Genomic DNA, 22,494 nt, shown 5'->3' with positions numbered 1-22,494 from the left:
CTATTCCACACTTCCACACATCTCTGCGGGAAACTATATTTCTTCACATCTTTCAAGCATACTCCCTTGGCTATCTTTTTACTATGCGATCTCGTAGTTCTATTTAAATTTTCCTCTTTCAACATCATTTGCTCATTATCCACTTTATCCAAACTGCTCAACAGTTTATAAACCTGTATTAAATCTCCTCTTTCTCTTCTTTGTTCTAAGGTGAGCAAATTCATTTATTTTAATCTTTCCTCATAGGTAATTTCTGCCAATTCCGTAACCAATTTTGTCGCCATTCTCTGCAATCTCTCCAACTTCCATATATGCTTCTTTTTATAAGGGGATCAAACCACCCCAGCATATTCCAATCTTGGTCTAATTACAGTACTAATTAATTTCTTCATCATATCTTTATCCATATAATGAAAGGCTAATTCAATATTTCTAATCAAATTATATATTTCTCCAAACATCTTGTCAATATGAGCCTCAAACTGCCCATCATCTTGTATTATCACTCCCAAATCCTTTTCCTTTTCTACCTTTTCAACACTACTCCTTCACCCATTTTATATAATCCCCTTGGCTGTCTTCCACTCTTCCCCATCTCCATTACATGACTTTTGCTCAGATTAAATTCCATCTCCCACCTTTTGCTCCACCTCCAAATCCTATCTAGATCTGCTTGTAAGATTTCACAATCTTCTTCACTCTTCGCACACCTACACAATTTCGCATCATCCGCAAATAAATTCATATAACTGTTTACTCTCTCTGGCATATCATTAATATAGACAAAAAAAAGTATTGGTGCCAGCACTGAACCTTGTGGGACTCCAATCTCCACCACCAACCAGTCCGACTTTGCATCCCTTATTACCGTTCTCATCTCTCTCCATCTCAAATAGTTTTCCATCCATTTTAACAATTTTTCCTTCAGTCCTCCATAAATCTCCAATTTCCATAGCAGTCTCATGTGTGGTACCTTGTCAAAAGCCTTTTTCAGATCCAAATATACACAGTCCATCCATCCATCTCTCTCTTGTATTTTGTCAACCACTCTCGAATAAAAGCTCAGTAGATTCGTTACTACATGACCTCCTTTCCTAATCCAAATATGATGATTCGATAATAACTTATGATCCTCCAAGAACTGAATCCAATATTTCTTTATCACCCTCTCACAAATCTTACTGACCACTTGTTAAAGACACAGGTCTATAGTTAAGAGGCTCTTCCTTACTGCCTCCCTTATATATGGGCACCCCTTCAGCTCTTTTCCACTCCACTCCACTTCCCCCATTTCTAATGAGCACCTTATGATATCATATAATGGATCTATCAGTCCTTCTCTACATTCCTTCAATAATTTACCAGAAACTTTATCCAGCCCCATCGCTTTATCATCTTTAAGTTCCTCCAACATTTTATATAACTCCTTTTTAGGTATCTTAATGTCATCCATGTGCACATTTCCTTCCACATTTTGAGGCTTTACAAACATTGTTTCTTTAGTAAATACTTGTTGAAACCTATTATTTAGCAATTCCGCGATATTCTTAGGGTCATCTACTATCCCTTGCTCTCCTTTTAATCTTTCAATGGACTCTCTCTTTTTAAGTTTACCATTTATGAACCTGTAAAACAATTTTGGATGTTCCTTACTCTTGTCTACAATATCTTTTTCAAATTTTCTTTCTTCCTCCCTCCTTACCCTCACATACTCATTTCTCGCCACTCTATAATTATCCTTATTTAGTATGTTCCTTTTTTTTTCCCATCTTTTCCAAGCCACATCTCTCTATTCTTTAGCCTTAACACAAGATGCATTAAACCAATCCTTTCTTCCTTTCTCTCTCGGTTTATACTTTGGTACAAATTTCATAACTCTTTCTTTATAATATTTCAAAAAAATCTCATATTTTTTTTGCACTTCTCTGATTTGTAACATCTCTTCCCAATCTAATGTTCTAAAATAATTTTTCAAATTTTCTGTGTCCATCTTTCTATAATTCAATCTACCACACCTGTATGTCTCATCTCTCCTTTGCTGTGTTATTGCCATCTGCATTTCCTTATATAACCACATGATCACTCTTCCCCAATGGACATTTATATTGTATATCCCCACATAGGTAAACTTCTCGTATTAACACCAAATCCAGTCTATCTTGTTCATCATCTCTATATCTAGTATTTTCTTTCACCTTCTGTTCCATCATATTTTCCATCATTAGATTAAGGAATCTCTCTCCCCATACTTCCTCTCCAACACCGCTTACTAGATTTTCCCAATCCACTTCTTTACAATTATAATCTCCTACTAGTATCACCTTTCTTGTTTTGGTTAATACACTTTCCAAACTCTGTAAAGTATCCTTTATCATATCATATTCCCTTAATGTTCAAGAATTTGTTTTAGGAGGTACATAGGTCACCATGATTATTAATTCTTTTCCATCATCTTTTAACCTTATGCTTATCACTTCTGCGTTGTTCTTCCCATACCAAACCTTATCCACATTTATCTCCTTCCTCGTCATAATCATAACTCCTCCTCCACCTTTACCCTCTCTGTCCTTTCTCCATATATTATATTTATTATCCAAATTTACCTTTACTTTTTCATTTATTTTGTCTCAGTCAAACACACTATATCAGGCTTCTCCACCATCACATAGTCTTGCAATTCTAATCTACTCGACAGTATCCCATCTATATTAGTATACATTACGGTCCACCTACTGCTCCCTCTAGGGGTTCCTCTGCATTCCTTCTTTCCACATACCATTTTCTGAATCTCTCCTGTAACTCTCCAAAAAAACTTTTGCTTTTCCTCTTCAGACTGTTCATCATTTTTCCTTTTCGCCTCTTCCAACAATTCATTATATCTTCTGTCTTCCTCATTTCAATTTTTTCTTACGTACACCTCTTCACAACCTTCTACCTCTCTTAATTTTGATGTTCTATATGAAATGTCCTCTGCAGTTTGTTGTGACTTTAGTACTACTTTAATCGGTCTCTTTACTCCCTCCTTATAGGGATCCAATCTATGGATCTCTTCCACTTCTTCTTGTAGGTCTTTTTTTTCATCATCATTTAGATTTTTGAACAGATCTCTTACTGTTTTCAATTCTTCTTTAATTCTCTTAGGCTTTTATGTTATATTTTGTTCTTTCATCCCAAATATTATCACACTCTTCTTCTTTTCTGCTATTTCTCTTATCAATGTTTCCTTGTTCTTCATAACATTAACCAATTCCTTAGTCCTTTCTTTTTTGTCTTCATTCAACTGATCTTTAATTATTTCTTGTAATCCAACCATCTCAGCTTCCCTCGACTCAGTCCATTGTGTCTTCTTCAGTTCCCACTCTCTTTTAAATTTCTCACTTTGCTCACTGATCAATTCCTTAAAGTCATCTTTCTCTTTTACAACTTTCTCCATTTTCTCCTCCAACCGTCTCTTATATTTTTCAACCTCCTCTCTCAAGTGTGCATTCTCATCCTCCAATCATTTTTCATTTTCCTCCAATCTTCTAACTCTTTCCTTCAAAGCCTTGCGGAATTCTCTATCTTGCTCATCCTCACTCTTTGAACTTTTAACTCCTTCACCAAATCCTCAAATTTCTTCTCTAACATAACCAATCTACTTTGAACCGATGCTTTTGGTGATGGACTCATACTTTGAATAATTGATTTTGATTTAACTCCCTGAGCCTCATCAGCATATTTTGAATTTGGTAACTTGTTTCTTACTGGTCTATCCATCTTGATGTCTATCACTCTTCTAAAATACTTTAAATCGTGACCATAAAGAACTGTAAAGACGAAAGGTGCATGGAAAAAGATTCTGCTGTGTTAGATGCCTCCAACACAGGGAGTTCGCTCCCACAGGGTCTTCAAAGTGCCAATAAGACCAATCACTTTGCTTTGAGCTCTGGATATGGATTTAAAGACTTTGTTAACGCAAATTGTCCTAAACATTTGTTCCATAAGACGGAGCCACCGTAGCCACCCAAAGCAAAGCGGGCAAGGAGGAAAGGAACCAGCAACTCTTCCAATCTTTCCGTGACCCTTTCGAGGCCTGGCCAGTGGCACCTGTCACCAGGTGTACCCCACTGACTCTGGAGACTATCAGATGCTCTTCCAGAGAGTACAAGAAGCTGAAATATTCCTGTTTTCGATGAGAAAAAGAGCATATAATTTTCCCAAGGGCCAAGGTACCCTCAGGAAATAATCTGCTTTAGAAGAAAACAAGAACATTTACCAGCTACCATGAAGTTTAGGGATGTGAAGGTTGTCGTAGTTGGGTAGGGGCGGGGATTTCACATCAGCAGCTGGTACTCCCCCACCTGTGGCTCCATAGTATGGAGATCGCCACATCCCTCCATACAGACTATGCACGGCAGGGACATCTAGTTCCCTGAGGTGACAATACACCCGCATACCAGATGTATTGTGTGTGTGTGTGTGTGTGTGTGTGTGTGTGTGTGTGTGTGTGTGTATTTACCTACTTGTATTGTACCGGGTTTGAGCGGGGCTCATAGTGTCCTGTCTCCATATCTCCATTAGTCTAATTTTTCCTTAAAGTTATGCATACTATGTGCTGTAACAACTTTATTATCCAATGCATTCCATTTTTCCACTGTTCTGTGTGGAAAACTGTATTTTTCCAATATTCTTCACACACTGCATCATCCTGATCTTCTTTTCATGTCCTCTTGTCCTTCCATCTTCTGTCAACAGCAACAGGTCTTCTTTGTCTATCTTTTCAATATCATTTATTATCTTATACATTGTTATTAGGTCCCCACGTTTTCTTCTATCTTGTAAGGTTGGCAGTCCCATTTCCTTCAGTCGTTCTTCATATGTAAGGTCCTTTAGTTCCGGCAATATCTTTGTAGCAATCTTCTGTATCCTTTCCAATTTTTTTATATCCCTTTTAGAGCTCGGAGACCATACCACTGCTGCATATTTCAGCCTTGGGCATATGATGCTTGTGATGATTTTTTTCATCTTATCTTTATCCATGTAATGAAATGCCACTCTTATATTAGTCAACATTTTATATGATAGTCCAAATATTTTACTTATGTGTTTTTCAGGCCTCAGATTTTCCTGTATGATCACTTCCAGATCTTTTTCCTCTTTAATCTTCATTATTTGTTCCTCTCCCATCAAATAGTTTCGTACCAGTCTTCTCTTACTCTTTCCTGGTTCCATTTTGTGACATTTCTTGGCATTAAACTCCAATTTTCACTTCCTGCTCCATTCGTAGATCTTGTTTAAATCTTCCTGCAACAGCAGACAGTCCTTTCTGGTTTTGATAACTATTAGCAGCTATGCATCATCAGCAAATAAATTTATATAATTGTTTATCCCAATGTGAATGTCGTTTACATAAATCTGAAACATAATGGGGGCTAACACTGACCCTTGTGGCACTCCGCTAGTTACTTTACCCCAAGATGAGTATGTATCTCTGATCACAGTTCTCATTTCCCTATCCTTCAAATAATCTCATGTTCATTCCAGCAAAGTTCCTTGCAGTCCTCCTATGTTCTCTAGTTTCCAAAGTAGTCTTTCATGAGGGACTTTATCAAAAGCCTTTTTAATATCCAGGTATACTGTGTCTACCCATCCATCTCTGTTTTCAAGTTCTGCAATAACTCGAGTAGAAGCTTAACAAGTTTGATACACATGACCGCCCTGTCCTGAACCCAAATTGTCCGTTCGATATGACTTTCTCCTCTTCTAGAAATTTAACCCATTTTTCTTTGATAATTATATCACATAACTTCCCCAAGACAATTGTAATTGACACTGGTCTGTAGTTTAGTGGTTCAGTTCTTTGTTTTTCCATTTATAAACTTGTAGAAAAGTTTGGGTTCATCTTTGCACTTTTATTCACTACATCTTTCTCAAAGTTTCTTTCCTCCTCTCTCCTTACTCTAATATATATTCATTTCTGGCATCTTTGTACTGCCGTCTGTTATAGTCATTTCCCTGCTTTATGAGTTTCTTTCCACGCTTTATATTTTGTCTTTTGTGCTTGTATGCATCTAGCATTGTACCAAGCATGTATTTTTTTTCTGAACTCTATAAACAGGTACAAACTTTTTACTCCTTCATTATATTTCTGTAAGAATATGTCACATTTTCCTTTTACTGTCTTTCTGTACACAATGTTACTCCACTCAATATCAGCAAAATGGATCCTTAATTTTTCAAAATCTGCTTTTGCATAATTTAATCTCCCTCCTTTATAGTCCTCTCTGTAACTTATCTCATCTTCCTCCTGAATTTGCATTCTCTAATGTCACGTGATCACTTCTCCCCATTGGATTAAGGTATTGTATGATTGGAGGGGGTTCTGGTTTCTTTTTGAAAACTAGGTCAACTGCAAGACTCGCTCCACTGCCCAGCATTATCCATTAGTACTTTCATCTCTCTCCAGTTTACTTTTATACAGTTAAAGTCTCCAACTAAAAGTATTTTTCTATCTCTTCTTATCATGTTATCTAGGCACTTTATCACCTCTGCATTTTTTTTTTTTTTTTTATACCATGTGGACTTTTCCCAGGAATTTATGGGCTAAAGGGGATACTTTTTAGGGTACCTCCTATCTCAAAGCCCACCCGCTAGGAAACCGTTGCCCTGAGTGAGGAATCCCAACCTACACTCGGACCGTGGACAGGATTCGAACTTGTGCACTTGGAGACCCCTCGGACCCCAAAAGCACGCTAGGTTCCACTGGACCACAGCATTATGTTCTTCTGTTCCCCATGTATTTGTCTTAGGTGGCACATATGTAACTATAATTTTCTCTTCTTCAAATCTTTTGTTTTGATTGTAACTCCCATTACATCCACTTTGTCCTCTCCATATTGCACATCCTCCACATATATATTATCACGAACCATTATTAGCACTCCTCCTCCCCCTGTATCCTTCCTGTCTCTCCTCCAGCTATTATATCCCTCCTCTTTAAAGTTGATATAGACTCTCCTCTCAGTTTTGTTTCAACGATGCACATTACATCCGGCTTTTTCTCTTTCAAATAATCCCTAGCTTCCAATATGCTTGATAACAACCCATCTATATTAGTATAAATCACTTAATTTCTTGCCTCCTCCACGACCTCCTCTTTCTTCCTTAGGTACTACTTCTTTAGTCTCATATCCAGAACCTTTCAATAAAAATTCTTCTTCTCTATCTCTGTCCTTTTCTCGTGTTTTTCCTTAGCTTCACTTCTTAGCACTTTCTCCTTTTCCCTTTCCTCAAAATTCATATGTCTTTTTATCCATATGTCCTTGTGTTCAACATTATCAGCCAGCTTCCCTTTCCTAGCCATAATTTCCTTTACAGCCACTTGGGATCTCATTCTCACCTTCATTGGTCTCTTACCCCCTTCACTGTATCTTCCTAGCCTGATCACTTCCTCCACCTCCTGGTCTAGTTCTTGTGTGCTGTCTTGTACTCGTTTGATAACAATTTTGGCCAATTCTCTCTCTTCACATTCTCTCATGTATTTATTTGGATTTTTCCTTTCCTTCATCCCAAAAATCACAAAGCTTTTTTTCTTGTCCACTGCATCCCGCACCAGGTATTCTTTTTCTTTAATAACTTTGATTACAGCGACTTTCGTGTTCTCCTGAATTTGTCTTTTTACAACTTCTGAAAATTTTACTTTTTCCTCTTCTTGCTCCTGTTTCCATTAATTTCTTAGTTCCTTCAGTTTGTTTTCACCTAATCCACCTTTTGCCTGTCTACAATCCTGTCCTGCACTTTAACCTGCAAGCTTCTTAAGAAGCTTTCGTAATCTTGGCATGTGGCTTTTTTGTACATCATTTCCTTTCTTTATTCCTTGAATCTCCTCTTTCAATCCCTGATTTATTGCACTGACCTTCTCACATTCTGCTAATCTCAATTTCAGGTCTGTGTTTTCCATTATCAGTCAGTCCTGTTTGTCCATTAGACTGGACATGACCTCCTTCATATACAGTGGTACCTTGGAGTACGAACAATTTGGATTACGAACAAAAAAAAAATTTTTTTTTTTTTTTTTTTTTTTTTTCCATTGGAGGACGAACTTTGCTTTGAAGTGCGAACAATAACAAACGCGGTCAACAGATTGTGCGCAGCACTGCATGATCAGCTGACTGCATGCTGGGGCACCACGCTGCCTCAGTGCCTCAGGAATGTTGTTTGCAGTTGTTTGGTTGTTGTTTTGTAGTGCCTCGGATAATATTAATTTTTTTTGGTTATTAAGATCACAGCCTAGTGTAGCAGCACACATGGTCACAAGACATACAGACAGACATATGGAATACTTTAGAAGATCTGAGGGGAAGAGAGAGTATCCAGATCATGAATTAAAAGCTGTAACCCTTATAGCCCATCAGGCACGATCGTGGCTCTTACGTTAGAGCCAGTCAGGCATGGTCATGGCGCTTTTCAGAAGCCGTGCTCCCACAGTCCAGATATATCTTATATCTGGACTGCGCATGCTCCATTATGCCACACAGTTTTTTTATGCTTGAGGCTATCTGTCATATATCGAGGCCTGTCATTGGCCCATTGTTTTCAAGATGGTGGACACTTAGCCATCATGTATCAGCTTTTACAAGGATATGTTTATGGAAGTGTGAGGGTGCCAAGCATGAGGATGGTGAGAGCACTGATGTCAGTATGCTGTATTTTAACATTTTTTATGATTTTCATGGTGAGATATAAGATATACATATATTTCCATGGATAAGTAAGCAGTTCAGAAACATATTATGATGCATGACAATATTGGAATCATTATTTTTATCTTGTTATTGGTTTAGATAAGAGTGCATATTGCTGGCTTGATAGAGTCGTCTAAGGAGGATGTGTTGACGCTTGTTCCTGACCAGGAAGTTGAATTTTCTTATTACAGTTTGCTTACTTCCCTAATTTATTTTCCATAATGAATGCAATATATAAAAGAAAATCTTATTGGCTTATATAAGAGTGTGTTGCTCTTGATAGTCACATGAGGAGGATGTGGTGACGCTTGTTTCTGACTAGGAGAAGTTGAATTTTCATTATATTACATTTTGCTTACTTTCCTGCTTTATTTTCCTATCGTCTATAGTTATAGCATAATAGTAGTAGTAGTATATGTAGTAATAGTATGCAAAAAGTAAGAAATTAGGTGAAAAATACAATTTTTTTGGTCATGGGAGGTGGTTTGGAACGAATTATAATTTCTTCCATAAGAATACATGTATTTTGATGCTTTGGAGTAAGAACAAAATTTTGAACAGATTAAGTTTGTATTCCAAGGCACCACTGTACCTTAATTCCCTTTCTACGTTGATTAGCTTTCTCATATTACCTCTTCATCCCTGAATCCCGAAAAATCCTTGTCCATAATATTTTCCTTAGACCAACAGGAGTTTCTATGTACCATTGGTTTTCACACGATGACGTATGTTTTGTTTCTGCCATACGCCTGGCAGCACTACTCTGTTTCATCACTCTCTCATTATTCTTTCTGTATATATATGATCCAACACTTATTTAATTTGGAGACACGAGAACCTATCTCCCCCCTCCCCCCTGTACATACATTTAGGCCAGCCTCACACTCCTTTTGTAGTTATTCTCTACGAGCTGCTCAGATGCGTGTGGTCAGCATGGTGTCTTTGCCCGTGTGTGCGTGCGTGTGTATTCACCTAGTTGTAATTTTACAGGGCCTGGGTATCATACTCGTCTGGCCCCATCTCCATATCTACACACATCCAACTTTCCTTTAAAACTATGCACACTCCTCGCTGACACCACCTCCTCACTCAAACTATTCCACACCTCCACACATCTCTGTGGGAAACTATATTTCATCACATCCTTCAAGCATATTCCCTTGGCTATCTTTTTACTATGCGAAACCGTAGTTCTATTTAAATTTTCCTCTCTCAACATCATTTGTTCATTATCCACTTCATCCAAACCATTCAATAGTTTATAAACCTGTATTAAATCTCCTCTTTTTCTTCTTTGTTCCAAGGTAAGCAAATTCATTTCTTTTAATTTCTCCTCATAGGTCATTTCTGCCAATTCCGGTACCATTTTTGTTGCCATTCTCTGCAATCTCTCCAACTTCCTTATATGCTTCTTTTTATAAGGGTCTGGTCCCATCGCTTTATCATCTTTAAGTTCCTCCAACATTTTATGTAACTCCTTTTTAGGTATCTTAATGTCATCCATGTGCACATTTCCTTCTACATTCTGAGGCTTTACAAACATTGTTTCTTTAGTAAATACTTGTTGAAACCTATTATTTAGCAATTCCGCGATATTCTTAGGATCATCTACTATCCCTTGCTCTCCTTTTAACCTTTCAATGGACTCTCTCTTTTTAAGTTTACCATTTATGAACCTGTAAAACAATTTTGGATGTTCCTTACTCTTGTCTACAATATCTTTTTCAAATTTTCTTTCTTCCTCCCTCCTTACCCTCACGTACTCATTTCTCACCACTCTATAATTCTCCTTATTTAGTATATTCCTGCTCTTTTTCCATCTTTTCCAAGCCACATCTCTCTTTTCTTTAGCCTTAACACAAGTTGCATTAAACCAATCCTTTCTTCCTTCCTCTCTCGGTTTATACTTTGGTACAAATTTCATAACTCCTTCTTTATAATATTTCATAAAGATCTCATATTTTTTTTGCACTTCTCTGATTTGAAACATCTCCCAGTCTAATGTTCTGAATTAATTTTTCAAACTTTCTGTGTCCATCTTTCTATAATTCAATCTACCACTCCTGTATGTCTCATCTTTCCTTTGCTGTGTTATTGCCATCTGCATTTCCATAACTACATGATCACTCTTCCCCAATGGACATTTGTATTGTATATCCCCACATAGGTACACTTCTCTTGTTAACACCAAATCCAGTCTAGCCGGTTCATCATCTCCTCTATATCTAGTATTTTCTTTCACCCTCTGTTCCATCATATTTTCCATCATTAGATTAAGGAATCTCTCTTCCCATGCTTCCTCTCCAACACCACTTACTAGATTTTCCCAATCCACCACCTTACAATTAAAATCTACTAGTATCACTTTTCTTTTTCCAGTTAATACACTTTCCAAACTCTGTAAAGTATCCTTGATCATATTGTCGTATTCCCTTAATGTCCAAGAATTTGTTTTAGGAGGTACATAGGTCACCATGATTATTAATTCTTTTCCATCACTTTTTAACCTTATGCTTATCACTTCTGCATTGTTCTTCCCATACCAAACCTTATCCACATTTATTTCCTTCTTTGTCATAATCATAACTCCTCCTCCACCTTTACCCTCTCTGTCCTTTCTCCATATATTATATTTATTATCCAAATTTACCTTTGTTTTTTCATGTAATTTTGTCTCAGTCAAACACACTATATCCGGCTTCTCCACCATCATATAGACGTGCAATTCCAATCTGCTTGACAGTATCCCATCTATATTAGTATACATTACGGTCTACCCACTGCTCCCTCTAGGGGTTCCTCCCCATTCCTTCCTCTTCAGACCACATCATCTTTCTTTTCTTATAACACTCCAAAAAAACTTTTCTTTTTCCTCTTCAGACCGTTCATCATTTTTTCTTCTCGCCTCTTCCAACAATTCCTTATATCTTCTCCTCTCTTCCTCATTTCTATTTTTTCTTACATACACCTCTTTACAACCTTCTACCTCTCTTAATTTTGATGTTCTATATAAGAATTGTTGTGACTTCAGTACTACTTTAATCGGTCTCCTTACTCCCTCCTTATACGGACCCAGTCTATGGATCTCTTCCACTTCTTGTAGGTCTTTTTTTTCATCATCATTTAGATTTTTGAACAGATCTCTTACCGTTTTTAATTCTTCCTTAATTCTCTTAGGCTTATATGTTATATTTTGTTCTTTCATCCCAAATATTAACACACTCTTCTTCTTTTCTGCTATTTCTCTTATCAATGTTTCCTTATTCTTCATAACATTAACCAGTTCCTTGGACCTTTCTTTTTTGTCTTCTTTCAACTGATCTTTAATTATTTCTTGTAATCCAACCATCTCTGCTTCCCTCGAATCAGTCCATTGTGTTTTCTTCAGTTCCCACTCCCTTTCAAACCTTTCATTCTGCTCACTGATCATTTCCTTAAAGTCATCTTTCTCCTTTACTACTCTCTCCATTTTCTCCTCCAACCGTCTCTTGTATTTTTCAACCTCCACTCTCAAGTGTGCATTCTCATCCACCAATCGTTTTTCATTTTCCTCCAGTCTCTTAACTCTTTCCTTCAAAGCCTTGCGGAATTCTCTATCCTGCTCTTTCTCACTTCTCTGAACTTTTAAATCCTTCACCAACTCCTCAAATCTTTTCTCCAACATTACCAATCTACCCTGCATTGTTGCTCCTGTTGAAGATGGACTCATGCTTTGACTGGCCACTTTCGGTTTTGCTCCCTGGGCCTCATCGGCATATTTTGAATTTGGTAATTTATTTCTTACCCCATTTTATTTCACTCTTCCTGGGAGCATGTGGGTGTGTGGTGGTGTGCACTGGGGGCCAGGCCTGGTAGCTATGTGTGTGTGGTGGGATGCGTTGGCGGCTGTTATGGCTGGCCTTTGTGTGGTTCCCGCTCTGTCGTTTGGAGTGTGGAGATTCTCACACCTCCGATCACTCTTATGTACACGCCACCAGGCTACGTTCACTCTGTACACTCGTTCACTGCTCTGGTCGCCCTTTAATACCAATAACGATTCTCACTCAAGCACATTGCTTAGCGTGTGGAGTGTTAGTTAGATGCCACTCTGAGCAGGAGGCACGTCCGCTCTCCATGGAGCGCGGAGTGTATTTACCTATTTGTGTATTACAGGGCCCGAGCTAAGCTCTCTGTGACCTGTCTCCTTGTCCATTCCTGTCATATCTCTCTTTCATCTGATTGACACACACCGCGTCAACAACATGACTGCTCAGTTTATTCCACTTATCAATGCTACGATGCGGGAAACTGTATTTTCTCACGTGTGTGTGTGTGTGTGTGTGTGTGTGTGTTTACCTATTTGTGTATTACAGGGCCCGAGCTAAGCTCTCTGTGTCCTGTCTCCTTGTCCATTCCTGTCATATCTCTCTTTCATCTGATTGACACACACCACGTCAACGACATGACTGCTCAGTTTATTCCACTTATCAATGCTACGATGCGGGAAACTGTATTCTCACGTCATTTAGACAGATGTCCTTTATTAGCTTTTTTCCATGTCCTCGGAGATAATTACTTGTGGTCACCTTTATCAACTCTCTATCTAGTATGTCAATCTTGTTCACCAATTTATACATAGTTATCATGTCTCCTCTTGTTCTTCTCTCTTCTAATGTGGTCAGCCCCAGTTCCCTCAGTCTTTCCTCATAGTCTAACTCCCTGAGTCCTGGTACCATCCTTGTTGCCAGCCTTTGTACCCTTTCTACCTTCTTCACATTTTTCTTCATATGCGGTGACCAGACACATGCTGCATATTCTAGCTGGGGTCTTATTAAGGTACATAATATCTTCTTCATTATTCCTTCATCTAGGTAGTGGAATGCAAGGCCAATATTTTGAAGCATGTTGTATGTTTTCCAAAAAATCTTGTTAATGTGTTTCTCCGGTGACAAAGTGTTTTGCAAGGTTACTCCTAAGTCTTTCTCCTCATTGGTCTCTTTAATTTTCTCATCACCCAGTCTGTAATCCCAGTTTGGTCTGTATCTACTTCTTCCCATTTTCATAACATGGGTCTTGTCTATATTAAATTCCATCTGCCACTCTTTACTCCACTCATATATTTTATCAAGATCTTCCTGTAACTTTTTACAATCTTCCACATTCTTTACTATCCTCATAATTTTAGTATCGTCCGCAAACATGTTCATATAACTGTCAATTCCTACTGGCATATCATTAACATAAATCAAAAACATGATGGGACCCAGCACTGACCCTTGTGGAACTCCACTGGTTACCTTCTTCCACTCGGACTTCTTTCCTCTCACCACTGTTCTCATTTCTCTTCCCATTAAGTAATTTTCCATCCATTTTGCTAGTTTATCATTTACTCCTCCAGTCATCTTTAGTTTCCACATCAGTCTATTGTGTGGTACTTTATCAAAGGCCTTTCTCAAGTCCAGGTAGATAGCATCCACCCATCCCTCTCTATGTTGCAGTATGTCAGTCACTCTTGAATAAAAACACGATCTTCCTTTTCTGAAACCAAACTGCCTTTCACTCAGAATGTTTTCACTTTCTAGATACTCACTCCACTTAGCTTTAATTACTTCTTCACATACCTTGCACAATATACTAGTCAACGATACTGGTCTATAATTTACCAGTTCCATTCTACTACCATTCTTATGTATAGGCACAACGTCAGCTCTTTTCCACTCTTTTGGGACTAATCCTGTTCGTATGGAGGTATCCACAATATCAAATATGGGGTTCAACAATTGATCCTTACATTCTTTTAGCAACCTCCCAGATATGCCATCAGGCCCCATTGATTTATTAATATCCAGATTGCTTATAATTTTCCTTACGTCTTCCTTAGTAACCATGATGTCCTGCATTTGCTTTATTTCTGTAGGCCTTCCTCCCATAAAATGCTCCTCCTTTGTAAACACTGCAAAAGTTGTCGTTCAAAATTTCAGCTATCTCTCCAGCATCTTCATATACTTCTTCCCCGTTTTTTTACATTTTCTATTGCCTCCCTTTTATTTAGTTTTCCATTTATGAATTTGTAAAACAGTTTTGGGTCACTATCACAGTTTTCCACCACCCTCTATTCATATTCCTTCTGTGCTGTTCTCCTTACTTCAACATATCTATTCCTTGCTGTTTTGTAGCCTTCCCTTGATAATACATCACTGCTTTTCTTAAGTTTCTTCCATGCCTTTTCTTTGTTCTTTTTTGCTTCTTCACAATTTCTATTAAACCACTGTTTATTATTTAAAGTCCCCTTCCTGTAATATGGCACAAACTTTTTCACAGCAGAGTTATACAAATCCATAAGTTTATCGTAGTTCAATTGCATATCTCTTTTCTGGTATACCACGGACCAGTCAATTTCATTAAAGAACTCCCTTATATGGTTATAATTTGCCCTAGTATAATTTAATTTTTCCTCCCTGGGTTCCACAATCTTATTCGTGCTTAATTCTGTATCCAGCTCAAAGCTTAGGACATCTTGATCGCTTTTTCCCAAGGGACTTTCATGTTCAATTTCCTCTTTTAGAGAGATTCCCCTGGTAAATACCAAATCCAACCTTGCTGCAACATCCTGTTCCCTGCACCTTGTTGGTGATCTCACCCACTGTGTCATCAAGTTATTTGTTGCTACCTTTAACAATTCTTCTGCCCACTCACCACCATTCACCACTTCGTAGTCTTCCCACACTATTTCTTTGTAATTAAAGTCTCCAACTATCATCACTCTATCCTTTCTGTTGAGTTCTTGCTTCATTCTGTCTGGAGTATTTCTCATCACCATTTGGTACTGTTCATATTCCCAAGCACTGGTTCTGGGTGGTATGTATACTGTTATAATATTAATGTCCCTCTTGCCATCTATTACAAGCATACTTATCACTTCCTCATTTATCTTACTATAGTTCACCTCCTTCACTATCAGATCATCCTTAGTAAGAACCATTATACCACCACCACCTTTATTTTTTCTATCATTTCTCCATACTTTGTAGTGTTTTACAACAAACCAGTCTAGCGTTATTTCGGGCCTTAGCTTTGTTTCCACTACACACATTATGTCCGGTTTGTTATTTCTTAGGTAATCCATACATTCTAGCCTCTTAGACAGAAATCCATCTTTGTTCGTGTAAGTCACTTTTATTCCATTCCTAGTCTCGTTCTTCCATGTAATGCCTATTCTGTCTTTTATCCACCACTTCTTTAGCCTCCCATTTCTCATCCTCCAAAAAAACTTGATCTTTTCCTCCTCTGTTCTTTCGTCATTCCTCTCCTTCACTTCAGATACTAGCTCCTTCATCTTCATTCTCTCATCTTGTGACATATTTCTTCTTATGTAAATGGTTTTGGTTTCCTCAGAGTCCTTAAGTTTCCAAGCCCTCCTCAACAAGGCCTCCGCTGCCACCTGAGACTTTAATTTCAATTAATGGTCTATTCTTGCCTTCCTCAAAAGCTCCCAATCTCACACTTTCTTCTACCTCAGCATATAGGTCCTCTTCTTCCACAGAGATCTTGTTCAGTAAAGACTTAATCTTGTCATTTTCCTTATCCCTCCTGTCCTGCCAGTTTCCTCCCGCAATCCTATAATGATCACACATTTTTTCTTTTCAGCGATATCTCTCACCACATACTCATTTTCCTTTAGTGCCTTTACCATTTCCCTCTGCGTAATCCCTTTATTTTCCTCTTCCTGCTTTTTTACTATCTCTCTAAACGACCTTTGTACCTCCAGATGTTCATGATTCACTTCTTTCATCCTAGTGTCAATTAGATTAAGACATTCCTCTTTCTTCAAGTCCCCTTCGGATATTTTTATCTCCATTTCCATGAGTTTAGCCTTCATTTCTTCGCATTGTTTCCTTAGTTGTTGGTTTTCTTTCTCCATCTTTACTTTTTCCTTCAACAGCTCTTTATTCTCTAGCGTTAACAAGTAGATCTTTTTTTTAAATGAATCATTCTCGGCTAGAACTCTATCCAGTTTTTCTTCTATTGTCAAAATGCTTAGGAACTTACTCTCCTGGATTCTTGCATCCATGTGATTCTGAACTAATTCTTTCTTGTCATTTAAAGGTTCCTGTTGGAGGTGTGAGCATCTTTGGAACAGCCATTACTAAAGCTATTCGACAACAACACTCCTCAGATGAAGAGCCTTCAGATGGTGACATGCCCAATGCAACCACCACCAAGGTTACACAACCATCTCCACCCAAGCCATTTGACAAAACCTCCCAGAAACCTTCAAGTGTTAAGATCCCAATTAAAGGTGGCTTGTTTGATTCTGATGATGATGAAAACTTGTTTGATACACTTGTAACGAAACCTGCTAGTGTTGCTAATGATGTGAAGACTCATTCTGGTGGAGCACCATATCATGAAAGCAAAACCAAGGCTGATGATAAGAGGAGTCACATGGATAATGAATCTACTTCTAATCTAAGTGATAAAGATAGCACAGCAAAGTCAACAGGTGGGTTGTTCTCTGATGAGGAGGATAGCATTTTTGGTATACCCACTACAGTGAAGAGCAAAGACACTTTATCACAAGCAAATAAATTGTTGCCTGAGAATTCATCCAAAGTTACAAAAGAAGTTAACAAGGCTGAGAGACAAGCAGTGAAGGCATCCAGGCCTTCCTCCTTATTCACCCCACCTGACTGCCCAACCCCATCACAACCTGTCAATATATCAGAACCTCCGAAATCTAATATCTCTCTTTTCAGTTCTCCAAGTGATGATGATGATGATATATTTTCATCCATCTCAAAACCTGTTCAAAATGCAAGTCATGCCTCAGCCTTCATGACAGACCCACCTCCTTTACCACCACAGGCTAGTAATAGTGAGGCAGAGACAGGGAAAAAGAGACTCCTACAACATGAACATGATGATTCAAATAAATCCTCAAAAGCTGGTCTTGAAGGAAAACCTGAAGAATCCCTGTCTACAAGTTTGTTCAGTTCTACATCAGATGAAGATATCTTTTCTTCAGTTACCACTCCCAAAAATTCTCCCACAATTGCAGCACCTGAGGTGAATAAGGAAAAAGCTGAATTCTCAAAGTCTGAAGAAGAACCTGCGTTAGGCACAAAAACAGTTGCTGTAGTGAGCACTAAAAGTACAAGTCACTCTGAGGTAGGAGATAATGGAGGAATTTTTGGTTCTCCGACTGAGGATATCTTCAAATCTATTTCACAACCACCTAAGGATGAGTCAAAACAAGATGAAGTAATTAAACAAAGTGATAAAGCCAAGGAAAGTCCTACTAAGTCACTTCCAAATAAGGATACCATTACTGGTGCTCTTAGTAAAGATGAGAATATATTTGGTTCAACAGATGACCTGTTTGGCATCCCTGAAAAACTAAATAAACCAAATAATTCCTCCAGAAAAGAGAAAGAAGACTCACAAGGCTCTCTGAAGTCAAATAAACAAGAAAAAAATTCAACAACTTCAAGCAAAGTACCAGTAGATTCTAATAAGGCAGATTCAAAATCAGATAAAGAAGATGATTCCATTTCAGTGAATGAAATAACTCTAACTCCTAGCCCAGCTTCTCTTGAGAGTAAGCCAAGTGATGGTGGTGCACAGAAACCAAAAGTAGCTGCAACTAAACCACCAGTTGGAGGTGTTGCATTGTTTGGAGGGAAAGAACTTGTTGCACAAATTAATAAACGTAAAACTTTGCTCGAACCTGCTGAACAGAAAGAAGAAAAAACTGAAAACATATTTGCTGATGTTCAGGGAACAGTCTCAGAAAATGAAGATCATAGTAAAACTCTTATATTTGATGACAGTGATGATGATATATTTGGTAATAATGCACAGAATTCTGTGAAGAGTAAAACCAGTTCACTTTTCAGACAAAGCCCTCCATTACTACCAGGAGAGAATGAGAACATTCCTGAACAGCAGGAAGCACAGAACACTCCATTACTATTAGAAGAGAGTGAGAAGATCCCCAAAAAGCAGGAACCACAAATCCCTCCATTATTACAAGAAGATAATGAAACCATTTCCAAAAAGCAAACACCACACAGTCCTCCTCTAGTACCAACAGAGAGTGAGAACATATCCAAAAAACAAGAACCAGAAAAATTGCAAATACCTCAATCTAAACCCATAAATGTAGGTAATGAATCTAAAAAACCTCAAGATATTGACAGTGATCAACAAAAACCTAAGCCTGAGAAATCTGAACAGGAAAGCCAGGAAGAGAATATCCAGAAAGAGATAAAACCTAGGAAGAAACCACCTATTGGAGGAGTGTCCATGTTTGGCGGTGGTGGAATGGGAGGCAGTGAGTTATTCGCCAAGGTGCTGCAGAGGAAGAGCATGCTAGCACCTGAGAGTGATAGCAGTGATGAGGATACCCCCACTGAACCAACAGGAGCCACCCAAGCCACAATGCTTGTTGAGAAGAGCACAGCACAACCCAAGCCTGTAATACCTGTTGTGAGTCCAGTCTCCCCTCTCTCTCTCATCTCACCAGTCATTGCTCCTAACTTGCACGAATCCAAATCAGGCGGAGTGGAGAACAGCATCAGTTTTGATGATCCAGCCTCACACACTAATGTACTACAGAGCATGAATAAGGTAAGCTTCCCGAAGTTAGTGTTACATTTGTCTCGTATGTTTATTTTGTCTTCCTATTAGGTGTTAACTTTGCTGATAATAGTGTTCATGTGCAAAATTGGTTGTTAATATTTTTTTTTCTTATAGCACCTGTAGGCATACTTGAAGAGTATATGTGGGAAGCACTGTTCAGCTTCTGCCCATTAGTGGTGCAGGCAATTTTATTTATAGTGGTACCTATTTTAGGGCCATCTTTAGTGTAGAGGTTTAGCTTTATTTGCATGTGAATTATTTTGAAGGTAATGTTTATACCTGAATGTACTGCTCCTTGCTTATATCTCTAAAAAGGAGAGTAGAACATTCAATATATTCATGACTTTACTTTGTTGAATAGATGCTTATGAGTACTAAAGTTTCTAGAAAAGAGATTAATTGATGACGGGTGTTTTTTTTTAGAAGTGATCTTGAAAAGTGTCATTGGATACACGCTGCAGCATACTACATTTCATGACTAGTATATCAGAATATTGCAGTTCATTACTATTATTCACCATTATTGTAAACAAGTCTTGATGAGATTAGTCCCATTACTCACTAATATTAGAGATATTATATGTATTTCATTATCTTTTTGCTGTTACTTTCACTTATCATTTCAAAAAGAACATAATGGATAAAGATAAACATACAGTTATAACACCAGCAACAATAAAAACAAATACTAGCTTTCTGCAATACTTAGTGGTAAATATATTTAAACAAGAAAGGATTATCAAAAGTCAGCACATTATTTTCTTTTCCCTTTCTCTTCTTTCAATTACATGATTCTGATTTATGTGACTAAAGAAACTTGTGCATTATGCTGGCTGCTTTTTTTTAATGATTGACTTTAGCTTCTGTGACTCAGGGGTTATCAAATGAGGGTTAATACTTGTTGTCTTCACCAAACATCACTTTCAGACCCGAGCAAGAGGGAGCATCAAGCGCCGGCCTCCTAGCAGAGCTCACAGGAAGAGTGGTGCTGAGAAGTCTGATTCTTCTGAAACACAAGAGTCTTTCTCCACAAATGAGAGTCATCCCTCAGCTTCAACCACACCAAACAGTCTGGAACATACAAATGCTGATGTAACAGATGTGAATAAGAGTAAAACAGAACCACTACAATCTAGTGAGAGACCACAACAACTATCATCAAACAAAGATCAAGGAAAAATCAATAGAGTTGTTGAAAAAGATAAGACAGAACCTGCTTCTACAAACATATCAACTGTCACCTCAAATAAAGATTCAAGCCATGCTAAGGGTAGTGAAAAGCCAGTCATTGCCTCACATGAGGAAAAGAAGGACATGGCATCTGTAGAAAACAAGGATGTGCTCACTGTCCCCAAAAGTGCCTTGGGTGCGTCAAAAAGCAGCTCCAAACCTAGCAGTTCCTTGTTTGGAGGTAGTGACAGTGATGAGGACTTGTTTGGGGAAGTAAAACCCAAAAAGACTGTAAAGAAACTCTCAACATCTTCAGGAGTAACGAAAGTCACCAAAACAGCAACCAAGAGTTCAAGATCTCACTCTCTGTTTGAAGATGATGATGACGATGATGGTAAGTTGTTGAGATGTGAGTTGCCACACCCATGTCATGTAGTGTTACGCAGTGTGTTTAATGAACAGCGTATTTTATAGGGTTGTTGATGCAGTTATTTGTTTTAAAACATTATTTATTATCAAGTAACTACTCCAATGCTAGAAGTTTTATGCATGACTCGAGGAGCTTTTTATTCCATGATACACAGTGATTTTATTCTATCATGTAATTTTTAGACATCAGAATATGTTCATGTGTTAAGATGAGAAAAGTTCTTGGTTTGCTTCCCTTGTGTTCCATCAGGATTTCTTTCACCATTTCTGCCAGGTGCTTCTCAACTTAATTCATTCATCTGTTGCTTTCACTACTAACCTTTTACAATATTCAGATGTATGTAGTACTGATATATTTTCATCACCTTCAGCCAGCATCTTCAACTCCAAGAGTCAAACTAAGAAGACAATGGTAAGTGCATCAAGGAACGTACCAACAACCAAACCAAAGGGAAACTTGAAGCAGTCAAGTGAGCCGTTCGAAGATCCACTTCTCGGCAGTCTCACAAAGTAATATATTTAAAATTCTTTATAAGTATACATTGCTCAAGCTTATAAAGGTATGTACTCTGGTGTATGGTGTTTTGGCCAAAAGGAACTGGATTGAGATTGTCACAAACAGACAGACCAACAGGCAGATAGTACACACACACACACACACACACACACACACACACACACACACACACACACACACACTTGCATATGAAAAAAAATATATCCAGATTTAAATAAAGTATTGCATGTATATGATAATTATGAAGCTTCCTCGAACATGTGTAAATTGAAATATCTTTGAACGTCTGTGTGTGTGTGTGTGTGTGTGTGTGTGTGTGTGAAACTCCTTCATAATCCCTTTCTGGTGTGTGTGTGTGTGTGTGTGTGTGTGTGTGTGTGTGTGTGTGTGTGTGTGTGTGTGTGTGCCTTTTCACATCTATCGTTAAACCAGTCCTGCTTTCCAATCTATGTTGTCTTATTGGTACAAATTTTTTCTCACCTTCTTTGTATATTTTTATAAATTCCTTATATTTCTCTTCGTCTATCACCTTGAACTCCAAAACTGCATGATCACTCTTTGCTAAAGGGCACTCCACCCTCATCTCCTCAATGACCATTGGCTCTGTACTAAAGACCAAGTCCAGTCTTGACGATGCTCCCTCTCCTCCAAACCTAGTATCTTCTTTGACCCACTGAGTTAACACATTTTCCATTGCCAGTGTCAATAGTGTATTTCCCATGTTGTCTCTGATCCTTCCATTGACCAGTCCTCCCAACACACCTCTTTACAATTAAAATCTCCCATCATTATAGTTCGTTCACAGCCACCCAACATTTCTTCCAGACATGTTCCTGTATCACTTATCATTTCTTCATATTCCTGTACTGACCATGCATTTGTCTTAGGTGGTACGTACACCACTATGTAGTGCCTCTTTTTCCTTCATTAGTTTCTGCTCTGATCTTTAGCACTTCTGCCTTTCCCATACCTTTTTCACTTGATCCACCTTTATATCTTTTTAACCAGCAACATCACTCCTCCTCCCATCTTACC

At 38.1% G+C, this 22,494-nt stretch overlaps 1 protein-coding gene across 1 annotated transcript in view; it reads left to right on the top strand.

Annotated features, from left to right (window-relative positions):
- LOC123514123 (WASH complex subunit 2-like) overlaps nt 1-21,636 on the top strand; it is a 110,949-nt gene extending 89,313 nt beyond the window's left edge. Inside the window, exons 10-12 of the mRNA XM_045271772.1 lie at nt 16,744-19,331; nt 20,271-20,907; nt 21,314-21,636. Of these exons, the coding sequence (XP_045127707.1) occupies nt 16,744-19,331; nt 20,271-20,907; nt 21,314-21,456 (3,368 nt within the window). The 3' untranslated portion in view covers nt 21,457-21,636. The remainder of the gene's footprint in view (nt 1-16,743; nt 19,332-20,270; nt 20,908-21,313) is intronic.
- Nucleotides 21,637-22,494: the final 858 nt, after the last annotated feature.

The sequence above is a fragment of the Portunus trituberculatus genome, chromosome 37 (assembly GCF_017591435.1).
Source record: "Portunus trituberculatus isolate SZX2019 chromosome 37, ASM1759143v1, whole genome shotgun sequence".
Classification (NCBI taxonomy): Eukaryota; Metazoa; Arthropoda; class Malacostraca; order Decapoda; family Portunidae; genus Portunus; species Portunus trituberculatus.
The sequence above is the reverse complement of the archived record's forward strand: the minus strand, read 5'-3'. Positions and strand labels throughout refer to the sequence as shown.